Genomic DNA, 22,723 nt, shown 5'->3' on the forward strand with positions numbered 1-22,723 from the left:
GAGAGAGAAAACCCGCATGCCACTATTGCACATTGACTTGGAGAGCCCTGGAGATATTGTGAACTCTTCTTCAACAGGCGTGAAAGGGCGGGGGGGGGGGGGGGCAGGGGGAGGGTGATGATGAAAGGGGAGGAGGAGGAGGAGATGAAGGCAAGGAAATGAGAATAATGTTGTTATTGTTGAATGTTATTTGTCTTTGTTGTGTTTGTTATTGATGATAATGGAAGGGAAGTAGGGAATATCTGAATAGAAGAAAGGGAGGAAGAGAGAGGGAGATTAGAAAGTAGTAATGGTAGATGAGTGAATTGTGATGTATTTGTGAATGTAGTTGTGAATTGTGAAAAGGACAGTGACATGAATATCCGCATTAACAATAAAATCACGGAAAACTATTCAACAGATCATAGAATATAATTTGTGTCGATCATGGCTCCTTTTATTTATTCATTTATTTTTATTTATTTATGTATTTGTTTATTTATTTGTCTATCTATTTATTTGTTTATGTGGAGAGCTGACAGTTCTGGCTTCGAAATGCTGACAAAACACTAAGCCATGTCTGCGTGTGACGTCACAGCACGGTTTGCTGTGGTTAGTGGTTAGGGTCACAGCCCGTCACGCTGCAGTACAGAGTTCGCATCCCGCTCATAGATTGAAAACCTTCTGTAACACTGCAAACCGTTACTACTATCCCTTGAGCAAAATGATTTATGTGTGGTGTGTGTAAGGTCACAGCATTTCCCGTGGATCAAGGTATATGAACTCTGAGGTCTCATCCAAGAGTATAATAACTGTCGATCACAAGTCCAGAACGTGATCCATTGAGGATCAAAGTCCGCTTAGAACTGCGAGAGAACAGACTCATTGTGTATTCATACTTCGACGACGATACACCAACGCTGTCGTCTTTTACATGAATATTTCTTTATATCATGAAATAACTTAGTGTTGGAAGTGACTGGGATGGGAAAAGAAAAAATATTGGCGCACAATTAATCAGACCACAAACGTAAGAAAAAAGAAGAGAAAAGAGAGGGAGAAGGGAGGAAATCATCCTAAACTACTAACAATGGAAACAGGTAAGAAATAAACATAAATTGATTAAACTACAAATGATTACAGACTGTTTTGTCATTTAATTAAATCATTTGACGCAAACAGGACGAAAATTTATATCATAACATAATTTCTGTTCCATCCATCAAGCTCAGCCAGAACCGAGAAAATGTGCGTGGAAAACGTGCGGAAACCTTATTATCAAGTGAAATTATCTTTAGAAATGCATTAATAGTGACAAAATTTAATTACCAAAAACAGTGAATACCGGCATTGTTTTAAGAATGCACATTTATGGTGACAATTTTAGTTTCCATAAATGTTTCGCTGAATAACTGAAGTAGTTAGCAAATGCATCATGACGTCATGTCGCCATGCCATTGCAAAAGCGTCGACGACGCGAATGGTTGCGAAAGTCAAGATTGTAATGAGAGCAACAACAAATGAGTAACAAGCCTAAAAAATAAATAGAGATGTTGGTGTGTGCAATGGAGAAATTAAGAAATCGTTACAAAAGTTAGTAAGGCGAGTCTTGGGATGGAATAGGTGTCTGCCTGGGTACTTGAAAAGGGAGCCTAGTATGACGAAAAACTAGGTGAACTGATATTGCCCATACCGGAAGAGAGAAGAGTGGACATGATTGACATCTTTAAAATTATATAATTTTTACGATAAAATTTTATGGGACGAAAGAATTACAATAAATTCGACAAATATGGATGGTTAAAAGACATTGAAAATGTTTTTTTCCGTAGAAACTAATTAATCAATTGAATAACATAAATGAAGAAAGTCCAGGTTGCCAATATGAATGGATATATGATATGATAAAAATCAGCCAGCGTTTCTATCTTTGCTGGTCAATGTTGAGCCTTCGAAAAGGCTCATTTATAGTTTTAAAGAGCCGTAACTCTGGTCCATAGGGGTAATATTGAAGTCCCACCTACCCAAAGTATGACAATATTTTATTTACCTTTAGCATTTACCTTTAGTAATGGCCATTAGGTACCCAAGCGGTTAATAAGACCACATACCTAAGTTGGATGCTGTAGTGATGTTAGTGTGCAAGTTGCAGCCTATAAACACCGAGAGGTCAGCAGGAAAACTTGTACTTATAGAGGTCTTCTGTAGTAGGCAATTGTTTCGCGATTTTACTTTTAAAAGATTCTACGGTTTTGGCACTAATGTTTTCTTGGCTCAGCTTGTTTCACGGTTCTGTAATTCTTGTAGGTAGGAAGTTTTTTTCTTCTGTAGTTGGTTTGGTGTTGTAATTGTAGTTTTAAGTTGTGACCTCTGGTCGCAGTATTAAGCGTTGGCTTGAACATCGCTCTTCCACAGCTGACGCATTCCCTCCTGTAGTCTTCCTCATAATCTTGAAAGCTTGTTTAAGGTCCGTATTTAACTTGGTCTTTGGATCACGTGCTGGACTCGTGATCGACAGCTATTTTCCTCCCTGAAGAGACCTCAGAGATCATATATGACCGATCTATGGGTAATGCTGTGACCTTACACGCACACATCCAACTCCCCGCCCACGAGTTGGAGTAACGACTCGAAGCGCAGCGATACTGAAAGTATTTAAGCCCTGGGCAGGATTCGAACCCGGACCACCGTAGTGACAGTCAGGGACTCTATCAACCGTGGCACCGAGTCGTGTACTTTTTGAAGTGCACCCTTGTCTCTTTTCACCCTTGGGGACCAAATTACCGAGGCATACTCCGGGTGAGGGCGGACTAGGCTTTTGTACAGGTGGAGGAAGGCAGTCTTGTCCATGGTCGTAAAAGTGTGTTTGGTTGCTCCAAGTACTCTATGCCTTGCTGACCTGTGCTTGAATATGGCTTGAGAACTGCAGCCGCTGATCCACCGTGACCCCACGCATTAGACTCGCGCTCTAATGCGTGAGAATTATATGTAGATACTGTATATTGCGTTGGGTAGTGATAGTGTTTAACGTATTTCTTTATAAATAGTTATATGCCGATATATTCCGTTGTGTAGTGGTAGTGCTTAAAACGTATTTGTTTATAAATAGTTATGTCGTAAAATGATAATGCCAATTAGAACAATAAAAATTTATGGTATATTTGCATAATTTTGGTGTAATACGGATCACTTGATGTGTCTGCAGTGGTGGTGGCACTGAGTCTCGTACCGTGTTGTTGACATTGATTTATACTCGAATGCATATTGACCCACATCGACGACACGCGCCGCTCCCGATCCCGCCTCTAATTCGGTCTCATGTTGACCACGACAAAACTGTCACTATACGAAATTTTACTTATTTTTTTTTTTATTTATTTTTTTTTTTTGCGTATTTCACCACAAGTACCTGTGTCGTTGTGTACACGCAAGTGGATTTTTTTTTTCCAAGTTTGGTGTGATATTACATCCTACAACATGATCCTGGTAAACTTTTTTGTTTTCTCATTTTCGTGTTCGTGTTTTTATAATTATTTTATTTTCAACTATATATAATTTTTTTTTGCATATTGAATGTTTTAGTAGGCATATAATAACGGTCATTTCATGCAGTGTATGCTGTACTTTTTTTTTTTTTTTTTTTTTTATAAAATATTCGTGTGATTTGTCCATGGTTATATATTTACGAGTTAACATTGCTTCAAAATTGTGTATTCACTCATTAGTTATAAACATCTAAGATTTTAGTGGAACCCATATGGACCAGACTCACGCAACATTTTTTCATTGAGCAATGCTGAACAACTTTTAAATTTGATCTTGAATTTCTCGTACCACTCATATAGGGCACCGCTTCTTTCTTCATGCTTGACTGGGGACAAGAATAATGCCACATTGTCCTCATGTTTCTCGTAAAAGGCAACTAAATCGGGCTAAGTGGGAAAATGGGAATCTTCTTTCTGTATTTTTCTCCCGCGAAGGATGGGGGCATGCTATAAGGCCACCCATTTTAAAAAGGGGGATTATACTGGTAAATAATTTTCATTTCTCTCTGTATTTTTAGTTTACGTTAGGCTATTTACTTTTTCGATAATGTATTTTCAGTAACCTATGAAATTAGAATATTTCTAGAAAATTAATAAAATATCCTTTAGTAAGAATAAAGTCGTTGAATAGAGCATAATGCGCACGAGAGTTGGTATAGTAGCTTAACTCATAATTGTGTAATTTACGTTGGTAGCATAAAATGGATTTATAATTGACTTTGGTGCCACGGTAATGGAACTACAACATAAGCTTGGATGTGGAATTCATTACTTAACTACAATGACCACCGGATACAACCGACATCCTATGTAGATAGTATTTATGGGTCGTTCTAAAAGTCTTCACTAATCACTGGTTTTAGTACCAAATTATAGGAGCTCGAGGTAACTCGTATTTCTTTACATTCTAAATATATTGTTGATAGGGGTGTTGGGTAAATTAGGTTGAACTTTTTTAACATGTCCTTCCAGTAACATTGCTATTATAATTATTCAAGTCACATTCGATTTATCCGATTGTGGTGCATCTTATGCCACATTGTAATCTATTCACGTTTCAAGTATGATGTAACTAACTGCTATTAAATAAACTGTCAACAATACATTTTTAACGCCTAGGTTTTATAAATACAATTTCTAACAAAGGTGATTCAGATGCTATTTGGTATTCTTTAAATAACTGAACACCCCCTGCATCTACACTAAGACTCGGAGCTTTAATAAAGTTTTGAATTTTTATGCCTTTCAGTTAATTTCACAATATTGTTAAATCTTGCTAAGATATCGTGAAATATAAGATATCAATAATATTTGTGAAGGGCGAAGATGTGTCACATTTGCTTAGTGGCTGGCAAGTATAAGTCGGTATGAGAGAAGAACCATTGAGTCAGTCCTAGTTTGCCCGGAAGCGGTGGGGAGGCAAGCCATCGCCCGCAGTTGTAAATTATTTGGCTTAATACTCGGCTTCGGCCATAATTTTATTCGCAATTTAGTCAACAATTAAACAGACAAAGGTAAGTGTACTCCTACGTGTATATTAGCCTGGTAAGGAGGTAATATATTGTTAGTAATGTAAGAAAGCAAAGTCAGGTGCAATCAGGGTGGACTGGGCGGGTTTGTTTAGAGTGTGTAGTCTGCCTTTCCTCGTATCTCATTTACGTTTACCGAGGATACGTCAATATGATTTTCCGAGAGACTATGTTTGGCATGGTACAATTGTATTTTGAAAGTAGAAAAATAAATAGATAGTGTTATTTGGTGTGACTATTGTCCTACATAGTAGATCGGTCCTGGAGGGAGCGAGTAAAGGACCAGTTCTCCCAAGGCCGTAGAGGTTGGCCAGACAGCTTGACATATCCTTAGTATTCATCTGGAATCGTAGTAGCCAGATTAATGGGAGAAAAGCTGTAGATTGTTACATTAGGGGGTGTATTCTTTTCTTGGTAGTCGAGAATAAGTACCACTGATAAATTACTTCACATCCAGTCCAGCTCGTATCTGACATAGTACATACTGAACATGATAGGGGAGATTGGTTCTCCTGTGGTATACCTAAGAAAAAAATGGTATCTAGGGATGTGAGAATTTGTATATTCTAGAAAGAAAATGTATTGGTAATGTGTCAAAGTATTGTAGGTCAACTTGTAACTTTGTATACTCAATCAGGTCAGCTTGTGCATATTCTCAGCATTTTGGTTCGTTTTATTTTTGTCATTCTTGCAGACTATTTGATGCAAGGCAACTATACCAGACCCATGGTTGGTGGTATAATATATTGAGAGATCAGATCAGTGTCATAAGGGTATCGGTAATATCTTAGAATAATGCAAACATGGATGTTTAATGTGAAACTTTTATTGTCCAATTGCTCCTGGCCGAACCATTCTATAGAAAATTTTTTTTTTAATAAAAAAGGTAAATTTTTATAAGTTCACAGCTATGTGATGTAACGGAAAATTAAAGATTTGTTTTGCGAGGTAGATTTTTAGAAGAGCACACCTATGCAATATAGCAACAGAAGTTTTGATATTAATTTTGTAAAATATAATACATCAACGTAATATATACATTTTTCTTGGCAGAAATCAATAATGGAAAAGGCTATTAAAAGTGATAAACAAATGTAGACACCGCTACTGCCTGAGACACCACCATTGTTTTGATAAGATGTGGAAGTTGAAGAAATTAAAGTATGATAAATTAGTATTCTAACTTCACATGCATTTAGTAATGCAGTACCTGTAATTCTAGGGGTCATCAGGGTCATTGTCTTCGACATACAAATCTTTCAAAACAAAGATGGCGTCTCAAGGAGCAACCACTACTTTATGATTTTGCGTATTGCCTTTAGCAACTTTTTGTTATTGATTTCTGCCAAGAAAAATGTGCAAGTTGATATATCTAATTTACAAAATTTATATTTGATTTTCTAATGCTATATTGTGTGCACTTCTGAAAAATAATGTAAATTATATCAACATGTACGCATTCTTGACAGAAATCAATAACAAAAAGTTGCTAAAAGCTATATGCTAATGAACGGGGCCATAATGACTGCTTGAGAAATCATCTTTTTGATATACAGTACGTGGAAGTCGCAGAAATGAAAGTATGATAAATTTGTCTAAACCTAACCTGCATTTAGTAATGTGGTACCTATAATTCTAGAGGTCAGGGACATTAATGGCTAGTTTTGGCATCTGATAGGACTGTGGGTTGTGGAGGAGTTTCATAGCTTGAAGAAAACCATGAAGCTCAGCTATGTAGTAATGTTTTGAAAATATGTAGCGCGATGACGTCAGTTGGAGTGGGAGCATTCCCATTACACAAGGTCAATGCTATCATCAAGTTGACATTGACAGAATAGTATAGGTGACAATGTTGCGTCCCGAAACTTGTCACAGCTCCGTTCGGGAATTTGATTTTGATTGCATTTGATGGTGTTTGGCAGATAGCCTTACTCCACCAGGCCAAAATGTAGTGTCTGCCTCCAAGCTTCTGCAGCCTTCACAAGGGAATTTTGCCCATTTGGGTGACCTGGGACATCTTCTAATTTAGTCTGGAACATATCCAGTTGTTTGAACAAGTCCACTGAGCAATCTGTTTTATTTCTTATATCTCTAGGTGTGCAGTTAAAGTCTAACCCACCTGAAACTATTATATTGTATAGTTCCAGCTTTTCCACATGGCACAGCACTGACCTCTACATTCAGAGACTGTTGCCTTTATTGGATTTAAGAGATTAGGGACTTTATTCTCCAATATTTTACACAAATAGATTATTTTTATTTATATTTACTTTGCTTTTTTTCCATCAAGAAAAAATTACAAATTTATTATTTAATTTTATATTGCTACACCGTGTAGGTGTAAACTTCTAAAAAAAAAAAAGTCACAAAAAGTATGTGATACTAGAATAGAAACAGGATCTCGTATAATGACGTTTATAGAAAGCATGAGGAAATCCCCTAGTGATATTACAGTTTCTGTAATTCAAATTGGTGTTTTTTCAGAATACAAAAGTAAAATTTAGAATGTTGACTTTATCATGGTGGTTATAGGTAAGGGGATCAAATAGCTTTTTTCCTGTTTTGTTAAATGTTTGACATATTTTCATTATTTGGCTTCACCAATGGGTCTAAAAAAATCTGATTAGCCTTTATTTTGGATTAATTGGCAAAAATTTCATGCATGAAAATGAGACCGTATTTATTGTTCCACTGGCTAGAGGGCTATGAGCCAAATTATGGTAAATACCATGAAAACGGTCGGATGACATAATGTGCTCCCAACGTGACCATTGGCTGGCTAGAAACTCAAGTGTGTTTCGGGGACAACCTTGGTTGCAGTAGAAAATTAGATATTCATTTTGTAAATTATAATACAAAGTAATATATGTTTATCTTGTTGAAATTTAATAACAAAAAACCTCGTTAAAACAAATTCACTACTGAAACGAACTGCGACAATAGATGTTATCATTTGTCAAGTTGCATCAATGTCAGTTTGATGATGGCATTGACATTGTACCGGGTGTTCTCCTAAGCCAAATGACATCACCATGCCACATATTTTTAAAATGGTGCTGTGGAGTCGAGCTTCATGGTTTTCTTCAAATATGAAACTCCGCAGCCTGATTAGATGCCAAAACCGGCCATCAATGACTATGATGACCTCAAGAATTACAGGTACCACATTACTAAATGCAGGTTAGGCTAAATGAATATCATACTTCAATTTATGTGACCTTGTTTATTAAAACAAAGATGTCTCGAGTAGTTGTCGTGGCTCCATTTGTTAGAGTATTGTTTTTAGCGACTTTATAATTTACAAAATGAACATTTCTGTTGCTATTTATAGGTGTGCACTCCTAAGAATTTACCATCCTTTGTTTTAAAGGAAATTAATTTTAAAGCTGAAAATATTTTCATACGAAATATTAAGTAATGGAGAAATACTGGCCTCTAGCTGTAGGGTTCACCTAGAATCCAGTAGAAAATTGTCACAAGTGTCAATGAATTCAACAAGTTTCAGAGGTGATTGAGAAGAAAAGTTTAAAGTTTTTGAAATCGTGTGATGTGAACTTCAAATGTTTACATTGTCATTCATTCTTTTTTCCTTTCTTCTTCCTTCTTGTCTTTGCCCTCCATACAACCTCATTGTTGAACAAAATTCCTCCTGTCAGTAGGCTTTATCATTTTAATTTGTTGTAAAAGGGCCAGGCTATAATGATATGTGTTGCCTTGAGTTTCACTTGATTAGAATCTTGCAGTCCTGCATTGCATTACAAAATAAATCTGCTAGACTTGTAAGGAGAAAAACTGGCAAAGCTTAAGAATTAATCTCCACTGTTTGCCATGTAATGTGAGAGTTGTATACAAGATATGCACTCTAGGGGCACAACTGCTTGTGGGTCTCTCGACTTCCTAGTCACGGGTTAGTCCTCCACTTCTCGCTGATAGGAGTCAATAACTGTTGTCTTCCCGAGCCATCCAAGCAGATAGGGTAAGGGTGACTACTTTGGCTGCTATCACACACCTGGTATATGTTCCTCACCTACACCAGCATATTCAATGTCTTCTCGCTTGAAAACTATTAAGACAGTCTATGTATTTGAAAGAATTAATTTTAACTATATAAACATCATGGAATGCATCAGATAAATGTTGCAATGTTTGAACAATTAAGAAAAATAATTTTGTTTGAAAAATGCCATGGTTGAATGGGTGTGGCTAGAGACAGATATGCTGCTTTTTTTTATTTGTTTATTTTTTTAGTTTTGTATTGTTATTATTATTTTCTCCAGATTTTCTATGGAGTTTAGTGCTGCTACAGTATGACATTTTATAGTCGTGATTAAAATTTTTGATATTCCCTGGACAATGATGGATAATGTATATTTGTAAGAATTGAAAAGAATATTGCTGTTGTGGGATATTGGTAATGCGAAGTATGAGTGCTTAGAAATAACAAAACTGAGGTCCATTAAGGACGAAATTGAAGCCCATTTTTGAAGAAGTCTTAGGTGAAGTGGTAGGATATGGTTCACATGAGGATATGCAGAATAATATAGGAAATTAATGGATAGTGACAGTTGATACAGCAAAATACGGTCTCGCTAATTGCTGAACAAAACCGATAAAAGCCGAACAAACCAAGAAAACCCAAACAAGGACGGTTTTTGCTCAAATGCACACTTCTATATATATATGGTTGCATTATTTGAACTATTTTCTTTAAAATGTGCGATTTCCATGTAATATGATCAAAGAGAAGTTACGTTTTTATCCTCCGCAAAATTACCGAACACAGCTACGATTCGTCCAGCCCGCCGTCTATGATCACTGGTGGTATGGATCAAACTACACTTTTAAGTTTCTTACTGTTGTGTTATTAGTGTAATAGACTGCATATAGATGAATTATTTAAACTATTTTCTTGAAAATGTGTGATTTTCATGTAATTTGACCAAAGAGAAGTTATGTTTTAGCCTCTGCAGTATGATGTAACACATTTTAAAGAAAATAGTTGAAATAATTCAACTATATGCAGTCTATTACACTAATATCACAATAGTAAGAAACTTAAAAGAGTGTAGTTTGATCCATACCACCAGTGATCATAGATGGCGGGCTGGGTCGAATCGTAGCTGTGTTCGGTAATTTTGCGGAGGATAAAAACGTAACTTATCTTGATCATATTACATGGAAATCACACATTTTAAAGAAAATAGTTCAAATAATGCAACCATATATATATATAGAAGTGTGCATTTGAGCAAAAACCGTCCTTGTTTGGGTTTTGTTGGTATGTTCAGCTTTTATCGGTTTTGTTCAGTTTGTTCGGCAATTAGTGAGACCCGCAAAATATGCTGAGGTAGTGAAGTGCAGTTGTGGGGGGGGAACCAGCTTGGGATTTTTGTAATAGAATAAATTTCAAAGGGAAATGTTCACTGTGTTGTATATGCTAAATGAATGTGCCTGGAAGGCATGAATATTGGTAAAATTTAGTGGGCAGTTAGCTCATAAGATTCATTGTGGAGTACATTGATCAGTGCTTGTATGAATGACGGCAAAAGCTGAGTTGCAACGTGAAAGGTTGTAATCTGATAACTGAAATGGAAACCAAAGGGACAGTTTATCAATGTGTATGCAAGCTGGAAGGCATGACAAAAATGTTTAGTAAACGTGGAGAGTTGAGCTCTGAAGATTCATAGGAGTACATTGATCAATATTTGTGTGATCGGCAGCAAAATCACAACTCAAAAGGCCACCCTAATCAATCTATATGTTACTCCAGGTCTTGCAAAAGATCCGTGGGCTTCGGGTAACCAGCAACTGACTGTTCCATAAGTCATTCGGAGAAAATATATTGTACTGCATTGTTGTCTAGGGATTGTTAGTGTGAGACATCGTAATATGAGGTATTCTGTGTCTTCTGTGTGGTGGTTGTACCTGGAGCAGTTTGAATCTGGCCATGCCTCTTGTGTTGATACTGTTCAGTGCTGAATAGTGTCCTGAGTGCAATTGTGCAGCACAAGGAATCTGTTGCCCCCAGGTCTTTTGTACAGAAGAGCCACAGCCTCCAGGAAATGGCATCAATCTGGGTGAGACCACAAGTCACTCGGAGAGTGTTGTCTAATAATTTAGTGTGGTGCATCGTAGTACAAGGTGTCCTGTATCTTCCATGTGGCCAGGCCAATTCTGTTTTTATATTGTTTTAATGACAGATGATGTCCTGAGTGTAGACATGCTAGTTTGGTTATTTTGCTAGTACATACTGATAAAGATGAAAGCCATAATATAATATTGAGAACTATATTAGGCAAACTAGGAACTTGGAGCGTCAGGTGCACTTTGCAAGGTCACTTGATTGGGCTTTGGTGGCAAAGACCAAGTGGAAAATGAAAGGAAAAAGAAATAGGATAGGATAAAATTGTCAGCCAGAATGTTTGAGATTGGGTACCATAATAACAAATTGTTTGAGATCTTAATGAAAAATGTCTGTGCTTGTTGATTGTCAGCATACAATGAAAGTTAGGCAAGCCGTTTCTCTTGTTTATCCCTCGGTGGTAGAAGTTGACATTTTTTTTATTCAGTATACAAGTTAGCCCCTGGATTTGGAAAGATGATTTTGGGCTTCAAATGTTGACTTGAATGCTGGCACACATGGTTTATCATGTTTTCATTGTCAGTTTTAGCCAGGACAAAAAACTGACACAAATGAGCAGAAAAGTGTATTGGCTGGGGCTGCACAAATATGAACAGTGCTTATAATTACTATTAAATGTATAGTATATCAAAATGAAACTGCAAATTTTTAGAATTGGGCTTCCTGTGGTTAAGAATATTGTTGGACCAGAATTTTAAATTCGCTTTTCACAGTGAAATCTTATCGATATTCATGGGAACACTATAGTGCTGAAGAGGTGGTTAAGGATAGTTTTGGGAGAATAGTTGAAGTTGAAAAGTGATGAACATGGATTCTTTTGGATGGAGATTAGTTTCCGTTTGAAGAAGAGTGCTGCATGGCTGGGTCATCATGCAACATTCATGAACAGAAGGGTTCATTTTTATAGTTCCACCGTTTTGACTGCAGGTGATTTACCCCGACTGAATGGAATTGTCCAGTAATAATCAGGATTGTGTATGTTGCTTTCTGCAGTGAAATAGTGAAGAATCATCAAGTTTCGATTACTATTTGTTAGGTTATTAGTGGAAGCCATTGTCCAATAAATGCAGAAATAAGATGAAGCTATTATTGATCATGGTTTATTGAAGTGCAGCAGGCATTAAAAATTGTAGATTCATGTCCATTGGTTGGTAGAAGTATTGACACTAGTGTATTTATGTGCATCACTTCTTAAAACTTCCAGCACATTCATGATTATTATCTTGCAAGTTTCAAGAGTTTGCCAATCATACTGCAGCAAATTAAAAAACAAATCAAGAGCCTAAGATGTATGTATCTTTAGGCTTATTCGTTGTTGCCTGCTCCACCAAAAGTTGACATGATAATGCAGAGTTGCTACAGCATTCCGTTCAGATGATGCTTGCTTTTTTAGGTCAGGTTTATGTACAACTTGAAAGCATGTACCAGTGGCAGGGACGAGTTCTATAGTTGTGCATGCAGCATATCCATTCACTAGGATGCAGACTTGTGGAACTACAAAATTGGGCATTAAATGTACTTAAGTAGTGTTATGTAAGATTAAGAGATTAGGGTAATTCATGGTAATGATGGGGATTTAGCCCATCGATGTGTTGCTTCTTTGCCCTTGGTCAGGTTCAACAACTTTTATGTATATTTGTAGTGTTACTGTAGATATTGGTGTAACTGAGGCTTGTTCAATCAGCTTACTGTTCATATGGATCAAAGGAATATTTTTATCTTAAATTCAGTTTAGAAAGTGAAAGTTTTTTTTTTTTATCTGGGATTTATTGTACATTACAGTGATAACAAGGATAAAGCAATAAGGTTGAGAGGTATTGGGTATGAGGCCTACATAGTTTTGTGCTTAGATTACACTTCTGAAACTGAGTTGGGTTAAATTGAGCATGTCCATGACACTGTTTTATGGGGGAGGGCTGTCAATCATTCCAACATAAGATTAAGAATTGGGCCAACCGTGTTTCTGCCCACCTACATTAAGATATATTGTGATGAAAATAAGAAGACTTCTTTAGAGGAGAGTATTCCACCTTTGATAGTAAAGAATAGGTACAATTTAAAATAGGTAAATTGCACACAATCCCAATTTCAGTCTCCCTCTCTCCTATCAATCTTGCTCACATCAGTTTCTTTCATTCCTCTGCAAGACGAACTCAATAAAGACACCCTTGTCAGGTGTGACTTGTCTGAATAGGGTACAGAGATGACCTGGATTTTGGGGGTTAATGGGGATACCCCTTTGGCCCCCACATTAAAGGGTAAATACTCTCTTTTAAGGTGGAGAATCAGTGCTCCTTACATGCAGGTCTATTTTGAAGGTGAACATTCAGAATGGTATGTGGGGGGAAAGGGTTCAGTTATCTTTTCGTGCAGAGTGTATCACTGTTAGATTTGGGTAATATTTCCTGTGGTATACAGGTTGGTAGGGGTGTCTGATTTTATTCAATATTTTAAATACAAACTTAGTGCACAACTTGAAACTGAAATGTGTGCAAGTGATAAGTTGATAACAAAGTGATGGTACTAAATTTGTAAGAAATTAAACATAGGAGCATATTCAGTCTACCATTAGTGTGAGTATTGGTTTGATAAAGACAATCTACAAATATCTAAAGGTTGTTTTAACAAGAAGAGTGGCCATTATGGCTATAATTTTGAACATGTTTTTCATTAATTATTGGAGATATGCTTACCACTCGCTGGTTTTGAAATTATCAGTTTGAAAAATTAATCCCATTGACACGGGGTCAAAACAGGTTTTTGTTGCACATGAAGTAATGTTTATTCAGTTGGGGTTTAAAATGGATCCCAAAGGGAGTGTTAATTGGCACTGTTCTGGCTGTTGCATTTCCCAGCTGAATTTGAGTAGTTTGTGTGTTGTGTATTTAGATGTCTGGCATTGATAACAAAAATTCTGCCCTTATAGACTTAGTGCTTTTATGTCAACATTAAGGACATCTTTTTTTTATTCTGAGCTTGTTCTCAAAACCTTTGTCCCTTGAGGATTGAATAAGGAAAGTATAGGATGAAAAGAATCATTCATAACTTAAATTTATCTTGCTAGACCTGACCTGATTCAGTCCCTACCTAACTATAGCTAATCAACACACTGAGCTGACCCCTGATAATACTTTTATCTGTTTTTGTCATCAAGCCTTAGTCATCAAATGTTTGAAGTTAACATACCTCGATATGGGATTCTAAGCTGAATCAGTGGCTGTGGCGTATTTCCTTATTTAAACTCTTGACTTAGTAAGGATTGGAAAAATGGTCTTGATATGCCATGATCATTTAAGGATTCGGAAATTTACAGTTCTGATCCCCTGATATTTTCCATTGGCCCTGGGGATGATCTTCAGTTTGTGAGGATGTTAACAGTTGTTTTGAAAATGGTGGTAGGGATATGATTCTCTTAGGTTATCTTGCTATAGGTCCCTGGCAGCTAGATCAATGAAGTAACCTGGCATCAGCAGCCAGAATCAAGAAATGGAAATTGCAGAAAGTCATTAGGCGTTACTTGAAAAGCAGCAAAGTTAAAAAACAAAACAAAAAAAAATGTAGATTATGATGTAGAAATGTATGGCCAGGAGACCTTGTGGTCCTTAAACCACATGTACCTCAACAATGACACGAAATGTTTAGTTTACAGCCGTATTGATGAATGGCCATTCTGATAGAATTGGTGTCAACAGCTCTTCAGACGTCTTAAAGTTGATAGCTGTTGAGTGCCCATTGAGACATTGTTATACAAGACTAATAGATATTTTTGTCATTTTTATGTAAGACTGAAAGGTATTTTTTGTCATTTTTCTTTCTTTGCAACTCTATTGTATCCTCTGTTTGTTGGATTGTTACTTGGAAAACTGAAGCCTGTCACTGCTTTAGGAGTTTTACAAAGTGAAATATTTGTTTGATGATAGCCTGAATATTTATAGGTTTATTCTCTCAATGCTTTGGTATGTGTTGCTCAGATCTTGGTGCATGAATAATTTTCCTCGGATGAATGAGAATGGGTGGCATAAAACACAATTGAATAAATTCAAAATTCATGTCAGGTTGAAAGGAATGAATTAATGTAACTTCGAACACTGCCATTTTGAAAATGCAGAGGGCAACGTTGGATTGGATGGCTTGTATGATACAAGTGTCCATTGGTATGAAATGAATGTGAATGGTCTGGCCTCAATAGGATTAGTCTTCCTATTTCAGGACTAGTCAGGTTGCAGAATTCCCTTTAGGTGACCATTGAATGTGTGGAACCTTGGTATTCAATTTGCCACATTATATGAGGTTTTGACACAATCATCTGCAAATAAAATATTGGAAAGTATTACTCAATAATATGCAGCATGGTGTATGAATAATGATAGTTTAGTAGGTATATACTGGATTGTAATTACAGGAAGATAGCTGTACTTGTAGGGCCCAGTCTGTCCATCAAACCTCGCTTTACAATTTTCTTGATTGGTCTATTTACCCTTCAAAAATATTAATAAAGTTGAAACCTGTAGGGCAAATTGTATTTCTATATAACCTTCAATTATCTTGTCTGTTTCAATTCTTTTCTATGTCATTGTTGCTCTCCTATCCCAGACTAGATTTCCCTGTCAATTGTCCTTTCCTTTCATTGATATGAATTCTGAATGTACCTGTCATGTTACCCTTCTCCTAGATAGAGTAGATCATGTTTTTCTAATCTTGTATGGATAATCTGTAGTAGGAAAAGGCTAAATGTTAACTGGTGGTACATATATACATATACCAAGGCTTTCCCCCTTACAAGGGAGGTAGCCAAAAAGGAAAAGGCATAAAATCATTCCCACCCATTCCATCTCTGAATACACTCCACACCCCTCCACCCTCTGTGGTGGTAGGGTGGATATACTTTGTGTGAATAGAATTACACTGTGGCAACTAAAAGAAAAACTGGGGTCAGACATTGCCATATAAGGGATCGCTGCAGGTGCATGATAACCTGTTATGTATTTAGAACTTCTTGTCAGCAGGATAAAGTTTGGCTCCAGTTGGATAAAGTATGTTGCTTTTACTCTTGTATCTTGCCTCTACATTGGTCCATCCCCCCTCTCTCTCCCCCTCCCTCTCCCCCTCCCTCTCCCCCTCCCCCTCTCTCTCCCCCTCTCTCTCCCCCTCCCTCTCCCCCTCCCTCTCCCCCTCCCCCCTCTCTCTCCCCCTCCCCCCTCTCTCTCCCCCTCCCCCCTCTCTCTCCCCCTCCCCCCTCTCTCTCTCCTCCCTCTCCCCCTCCCCCTCACTCACTCTCCCCCCTCTCCCTCTCCCCCCTCTCCCTCCCCCCTCTCTCTCTCCCCCTCACTCACTCTCCCCCTCCCCCTCACTCACTCTCCCCCCTCCTCCTCACTCACTCTCCCCACTCCCCCCTCTCCCCACTCCCCCCTCTCTCCTCTCAATCCTCTTTCTCCTCACTTATCTTTCCATTCATGTTAACCTAACTCTCCTTTCTTGTCTCCATCTTGCCTTTCCTCCTTTCTGTCAGTTTTCTCTCTCCCTTTCTTGCCACCTGATCTCTCATATCTTCATACTTGCCTATCCTTCTCTCCTCTTGTTACAATCATTTCATCTTCTGCCATTCAATATTCATTCTTCTCAACTCCCCCTCCTCTCCTCTCCTCTCCCTTTTTCCTCCTTCCTCCTTCCCCCACTGCACCCAGTTCTTCATGTGCCTATCTAACTTTTATCTTCCTTGTCTCCCGTTCCCTCCCTTTTGTCTTTCCTTTCTCCCTCTATCTCTTCCCCCACGTACTTTTAACCCCCAACTTTCTCTTGTTCTTCCTTGTTTTAGTTTTCTCAGTTCTCCCTGCCTTCCCCTCCTCCTCCATTTGGTCTCCTTTCACCCTTGAACTTTTCAGTCATGAAGCAATGGTGAGATTTGTTTCATCATCCTTTGGGCTGAGACAACAATGGCTTGTATGTGATGTGTTGTGTCAAATGGGGATCAAGTGTGTAACAGGTGCTTACTGTACTGCAGGTGGCTGGTAATGGAGTGGATCAAGTGCGGGTAGCTGGACCTGTCAAGTTTGTGTAATAATTGTTTTTTCTCATGTTTTTATCAAGTGTGATTTCTTTTTTTCCCCCATTTATAATTTCTGTTTATTCTTATTTACTTTGCATGTGTGGCATAGAACCCAAGCAGCTGTTTTACCACAATTGCTCTAGAGAAACTAGAACCTGACTTGTGTGTTTATGAGGCAGGTCACTCTCAGTAAAAAACTGGTTTTTCCACTTGGTGAATGTGACCCAAACATTGGTCAGTGGTTGGACTGGGCCCCCTAGTAGCTATTACGTTGTGTCTTGTGAAGGTAGTGTGAATGAATGCTAAGATACATAAACAAATATGGACAAGTTTTGCACATTAGACCGGGGCAAACTTATACCTAGAGTTAAGCCAGATGATCATGGCCTTGCAGGCAATAGGCAAAGTTTTCACACAAGTACTCAGTCCCTGCATAATGGTAGAAGACACTGTAGCCTTCCAAGGGAGACCACCTTCTCTTCAGTGCCTAAGTTGAAAGCAGCTGTGAATATGGAAGGTTTGCGTGCCAGTGTACTGAACATGCGAGATACTGTGAATGCTGCAATTTGTGCTCTTGACATCAAAGAACAGTCTGTGTCTGTAAATAAAATGAAGAAAAAATTGTGTCCCACAGTTTCAAAAGAAAAGAAGTTGGAAAAAGAAGGTATTGGTGCCATTATTATATCTTTATCAACCTTTGTATGGGGTATTGTCTGCATAAGTTTTGTAGGCAATGTTTTAGGGACTTCACTCTCATATGAACCAAAGTCCGTGCTTATATATGTATATATAATTGACTAATTTCTACTCGGAGGAGAATGCTTATCAATTTGTACCATACTTGTTTTTCCATTCTAATGCCCAACAATGCAGCTACAGTATACGAGCCCAAAGTACACATGACTGTGGCTACAGCAGGATATCTAGCAGTTAAGAAAACAGACATCCTGCCATCAAAACAAATTATCTGTAAAAATGATAATGGAATGCACCAAAACAACCTCAGCAGAATGCCTCTTCTTAGAAATCAAAATCCTTCACACAGAGCACCACAAGATAATAATTGGCACACAGTTTTATGCAAGATCCCTCAAACCTACTTGTCCCTCACACATCACATAAATGCAGCCCCACCAAATGTAGCATAAAGGCAACCCCAGCAGTATTCTATACAAACATCCACAATACCCTACCCATAGTACTCCACTTTATATTCATTCAAAAACATGTGCTGATCACAAAATCACAAAATTCTATACTTTACCGGTCTTCCCCTAGAAATCAGCATGGAGAGAAATTCCTTTAAATGTCATCATTAAAATGGTGTCAACACAGAATGAACATGGCAATATATACCAATTGCCCTAGATGCAACCACCACAAGAGACATTGCACCTTGTACTAGACTCAGTCTTTCTAGACAGGAACATAAAATAACCTCACCAAGTGACTTAAAGGCTGAACCACTGGTTATGACCAGATTTGACGGGGTTGTAGAGCTTGTCAGAGAGAGGGGGCAATGAATTGCTTCACTTTCATATCTGATCTCACTGTTATGGTGCAGTATTTTCTGTAAAGAAAGCAGCTTTGGTTTTTGGTAACCATACAATACCCTTTCTCTACCATGGTGTTCTTAATATTTTGTTATAATGCAGTAAATGTTGGTTCATTGTAAGGGGAACCTGTGGGACTAAATGAATTGTTGGATAAAAGACAAGTTGTGAGTTGATCAAAGACAGGCAGTTATGTTTTGTTCAGTGTTTTTATCTTACTGTTTCTGCATGGATTCCTACCCTCTAGCTGGCACTAGGCCTAGACAGAAGTAAATCAGTTATCATGACATCCTTCATCACCAATTGATACGTGATGCTTATTAGGATACATTAATCATCCTTTTTTAATGCTTTCATAAAGGTTTTATTATACATATTTTCTTGTGGCTATTTGGTGATGTGCAAAGCATAGATGTTGATCCTAATTCAGAGAGTCCTTGAATTGAGATCATTGTGTGCATAAGCCTTGTAACTGAATAAAATCATAAGGCAATAGTTATATGATATATAAACTGTGCCAAAATGTTAAGGTATGAATGTTCCAACCAGAATAGAAGCCCAGTATTCTGGTCATTCGTAGTGCTCTGATGCAGAGATGGAGAAATAGTGGTTTGCTGTCATGTTAGTTTTTCATTTGCTTTGTAAACAAATGGGGCTTGGTAGCTGAGAGATGAACTGTGGTGGTACTTGTACTTCCCTTGCCCTCCCAACCGACTTGCCCATGCCCTTGAACAGAAGGATCACTTCACATTTAGTTATACATGTGGTGCACAGCTTGGACCCATTGTAGATAACTTGTGTGGCTTGGGAGAAGCAGAAAGTTTGTAGTGTAACTTGCTTTACACACAACGTCGTAAGATAGTGGTGTGATTTGTTGGATATGCCAGAACTGCAAAGTTTTGAAGTGGAATTGTATATTGATTCTAGTGTAGCAAGGGTTTTTCTTGCAATACATGCACAGTAGACGTGCACACACAAGCCATGTATATGTATACAAAATTAATGTATACACTATGTATACACATACAAGGCATACACTCAAAGGGAGGAACAAGATTACAGGCAGAAACTAGAAGACTGGCATGGAGGCTGTATAGAACTACAGTAACAATTCAAACAATAGGATTAGATTAAATTATTGCTTGTAGTAGACCCAAACTATAAAGGTCTTCAAGAATACATTTTAGTGGAATGGGTGTGAGTTGGTGCATGCATTTGACTTGGCTACTTCCCATATTAGATGAGGAGAAACCTTTAGTATACATAGGAGAGTACACAATTTCTTGAAACAAAAAATACACTGCACTGGTTGTCTGTGCATTTGTGTACAAGACCATGTGCAACCCTAGAGAAGTAATGGCACCCAACTCACTGTACAAACTTTTCCTGGATGAGTGTGTGGGAGGGCCGAACAACAGTGTCTGCTTCCTTTGGGTTGTGGTATTGTAGACATAGAAACTTGAAGCAACAATTGACTGACCAAATCAGTTGTGGATATTGATATTGATATCACAATGAATATCAGTTGTATGTGATTCACCACTATTGGAATTTTATTCACAGGGGATGGAAGATATATTTTTGTTTTAGAATTTTCTTGTAATCTATACATGTATTGCTTTGCCTGTTGCCAAGTGATTCTATGTACCATTAGATGATCAGCAGGATATGGATGGACTTGTGGGAAAAATTATTGGGTACCATTAAGCCTGATGTAATTAAAGTGATACTAGATTTTATAGGAGAAATGTACAAAGTGTGAGGGTTGTTCTTGCAAATGCCCAAAGCAAGCCACGATATGGCAATCTCATTGAGAAGCCAGTAGAAGTAGGGTGGGTGTGTCATTTTGTGAAGGGAAATACTTATAAAACTATGTATGAAACTGGTAAAGTACTGTGGAGAAATAGTCTGGTTAGGAATCAAGAATCTATCCCAGGACCTTGGTGTGTTGTTTGTATTAAGGTCATTGGTCTGATCAGATATTAAAATTGACATTTGATGATCAGTAAACCAGAATTGACCATTGTAGAGAGGAAACTGAAAGATGATAGGGCTGTTATAATCTAGTCCTAGAGGGTATATTACAATGTCCAAGACAGATGAAAAAGTTAACGAATTGATGGGATACCAAATAGGATGGAGGAAAATTAATGTTGAGAAAATTAAGCTGAGAGGTCACACAACAGTTCTCAAAAGAAAAAATACTAGGAAGGTTAGTACTATTTTTCCATGCATGTAGAGAGAGGGAATCGAGCATGTCGGAGAAATAGATATCGGGATGGTTGCAAAGAGAAGCTTATATGAAGGGGTAATTGTGCCAACAACACTGTACAGGGCAGAGTTGGAATTTAAGCGAGGCAAAAAAGAGGAATTTAAACATGTTTGAGAAGTAAGGTTGGGGATTATGAAGATTGATAACAAAAAGAAGATGATGAGGGAGCTGATGAAAGAATACTGGATTCGTTTGGGCACATAGAAAGTACGAGTGAGGAAAGGCTAGCAAAAATAGTGTGGAAGACAGAGGTAGATGTAGTGAACTTCAGGAAAATTGAGAAGGGAGAAGATAAGGTATAAGTAAGTAGAAAATGGTTGTAAATGTACTATAGATTGATGTGGCCTGAGGGGATTTCTCCATTTTAGGTAACCAGTGTTAGGGACATTGTAGATACCTCCACAGTCCAGTCGTGCAACATTCTTTTGATTGTAGGCCACTAGTTTCTTGAAAAGAATGCTGATCACTAAGGGTCTGACACATTCCTACTACCCTCGTTAAGTCTCATGCAACCTCAATAATGCCATCAATTCAGTGTGGTTTTGTTACCAAGGATAAAAGTTCTAGTTATGGCAAAATACAGAAAAGTGTCATTATTCAAAGTATAAATGTATTCCTAAGGTTGAAGCTTGTCTTAGTAGTATTCATTTGCCATACTTTTGACCTGGCTATGTTCTTGAAGGTTACACCTTCTGATGGAACCAGTTGAGGCATTGTGAATGTTGGTCAGTGGATGGTTCTACTCTCTAGGTGGGTGTGAAATCTACAATGTATACAAAATCTCGTACACACAAATCACAAACTGAGCACTCTAACAAACCACCAAACTCCAAGCAATTGACCCAGATGAGAAATCCTTCCCAAAACACAGTAGTTGCATTGGTCCACATGCATTCTGATCACCATTCCATACAGTAACAGTACCAACACAGAATCTGAGCTGAAATTAATTGCTTAAATTGTGTCCACCACATGGAAGAAATAGTATGCAATAATGTATTGTTCACAGACAGCACTCTCAAAATATTTTCATGAGGGACTTATGGGGCAATGAATATCTTGCAAGAGAGAACCAGGGTAATGGATTGGTTGCATCCACATTCTGGTGTGGGCTCCACCATTCACATATTTCAGGTTGGGTTTTGTATGGTGGTTAGGATTTCGCCATATTTAGGTCAGGATTGAATGCTATTCGGACATTTGCCTGATGTACGTGTTTTTCTAATTATATTACAAGTGTCGGCTTGGGTGAAGTTTATTGGTGACCATTTTACCCTCAACCTTCACACTGCTTTTGATTTTGTTCTATTGTATTTACTGAAATGTTTGATTTAATCTTGGGAAACCAGTTCTATACCTTGACTCTTATCTACATCTTTCTCATTCTCCCCCTCTTTTCTACTCCACTCTTGTGTGTATGGATCCTGAGAGAAAATATTTTGTAAAAACATTTGATGTTGGCTAGAATGAAAGCTTTGAGGTAGATACTATACATCAGTATATTGATATTAAGAGTTTGTGCTTGTTTGCAAGTGTTTCTCTGAACCAGTCTATCATTTTAAGACATCTGGAAAACGACCTTTAAGTAGTGTAGTGTTGTATAAAAGGCCAGATTTGGGTTTCATTAGTAGTGTAGTGTTATAAAAGACCAGATTGG

General features: G+C 37.7%; 1 protein-coding gene across 6 annotated transcripts in view; it reads left to right on the forward strand.

Annotated features, from left to right (window-relative positions):
- The window catches only part of LOC143018874 (ras-related protein Rap-1-like), a 147,503-nt gene that overhangs the window by 116,668 nt on the left and 8,112 nt on the right, over window positions 1–22,723 (forward strand). Inside the window, exons 1-2 of one of the 6 annotated variants that reach the window (XM_076174427.1) lie at window positions 4,912–5,038; window positions 17,197–17,249. The exons of 3 other annotated variants lie outside the window; for them this stretch is intronic. Coding sequence is in view for 1 of the 3 variants with exons in the window: in XM_076174425.1 (XP_076030540.1) it covers window positions 1,070–1,079 (10 nt within the window). In the remaining 2 variants the exon portion in view is untranslated. Of the gene's footprint in view, window positions 1–1,054; window positions 1,080–4,867; window positions 5,039–17,196; window positions 17,250–22,723 lie in introns of those variants that run through there. 2 more of the 6 variants (XM_076174425.1, XM_076174426.1) reach the window with 2 other exon arrangements.

This window comes from Oratosquilla oratoria, chromosome 36 (genome assembly GCF_046742065.1).
Source record: "Oratosquilla oratoria isolate Oo_2021 chromosome 36, ASM4674206v1, whole genome shotgun sequence".
In the NCBI taxonomy this organism is placed as follows: Eukaryota; Metazoa; Arthropoda; class Malacostraca; order Stomatopoda; family Squillidae; genus Oratosquilla; species Oratosquilla oratoria.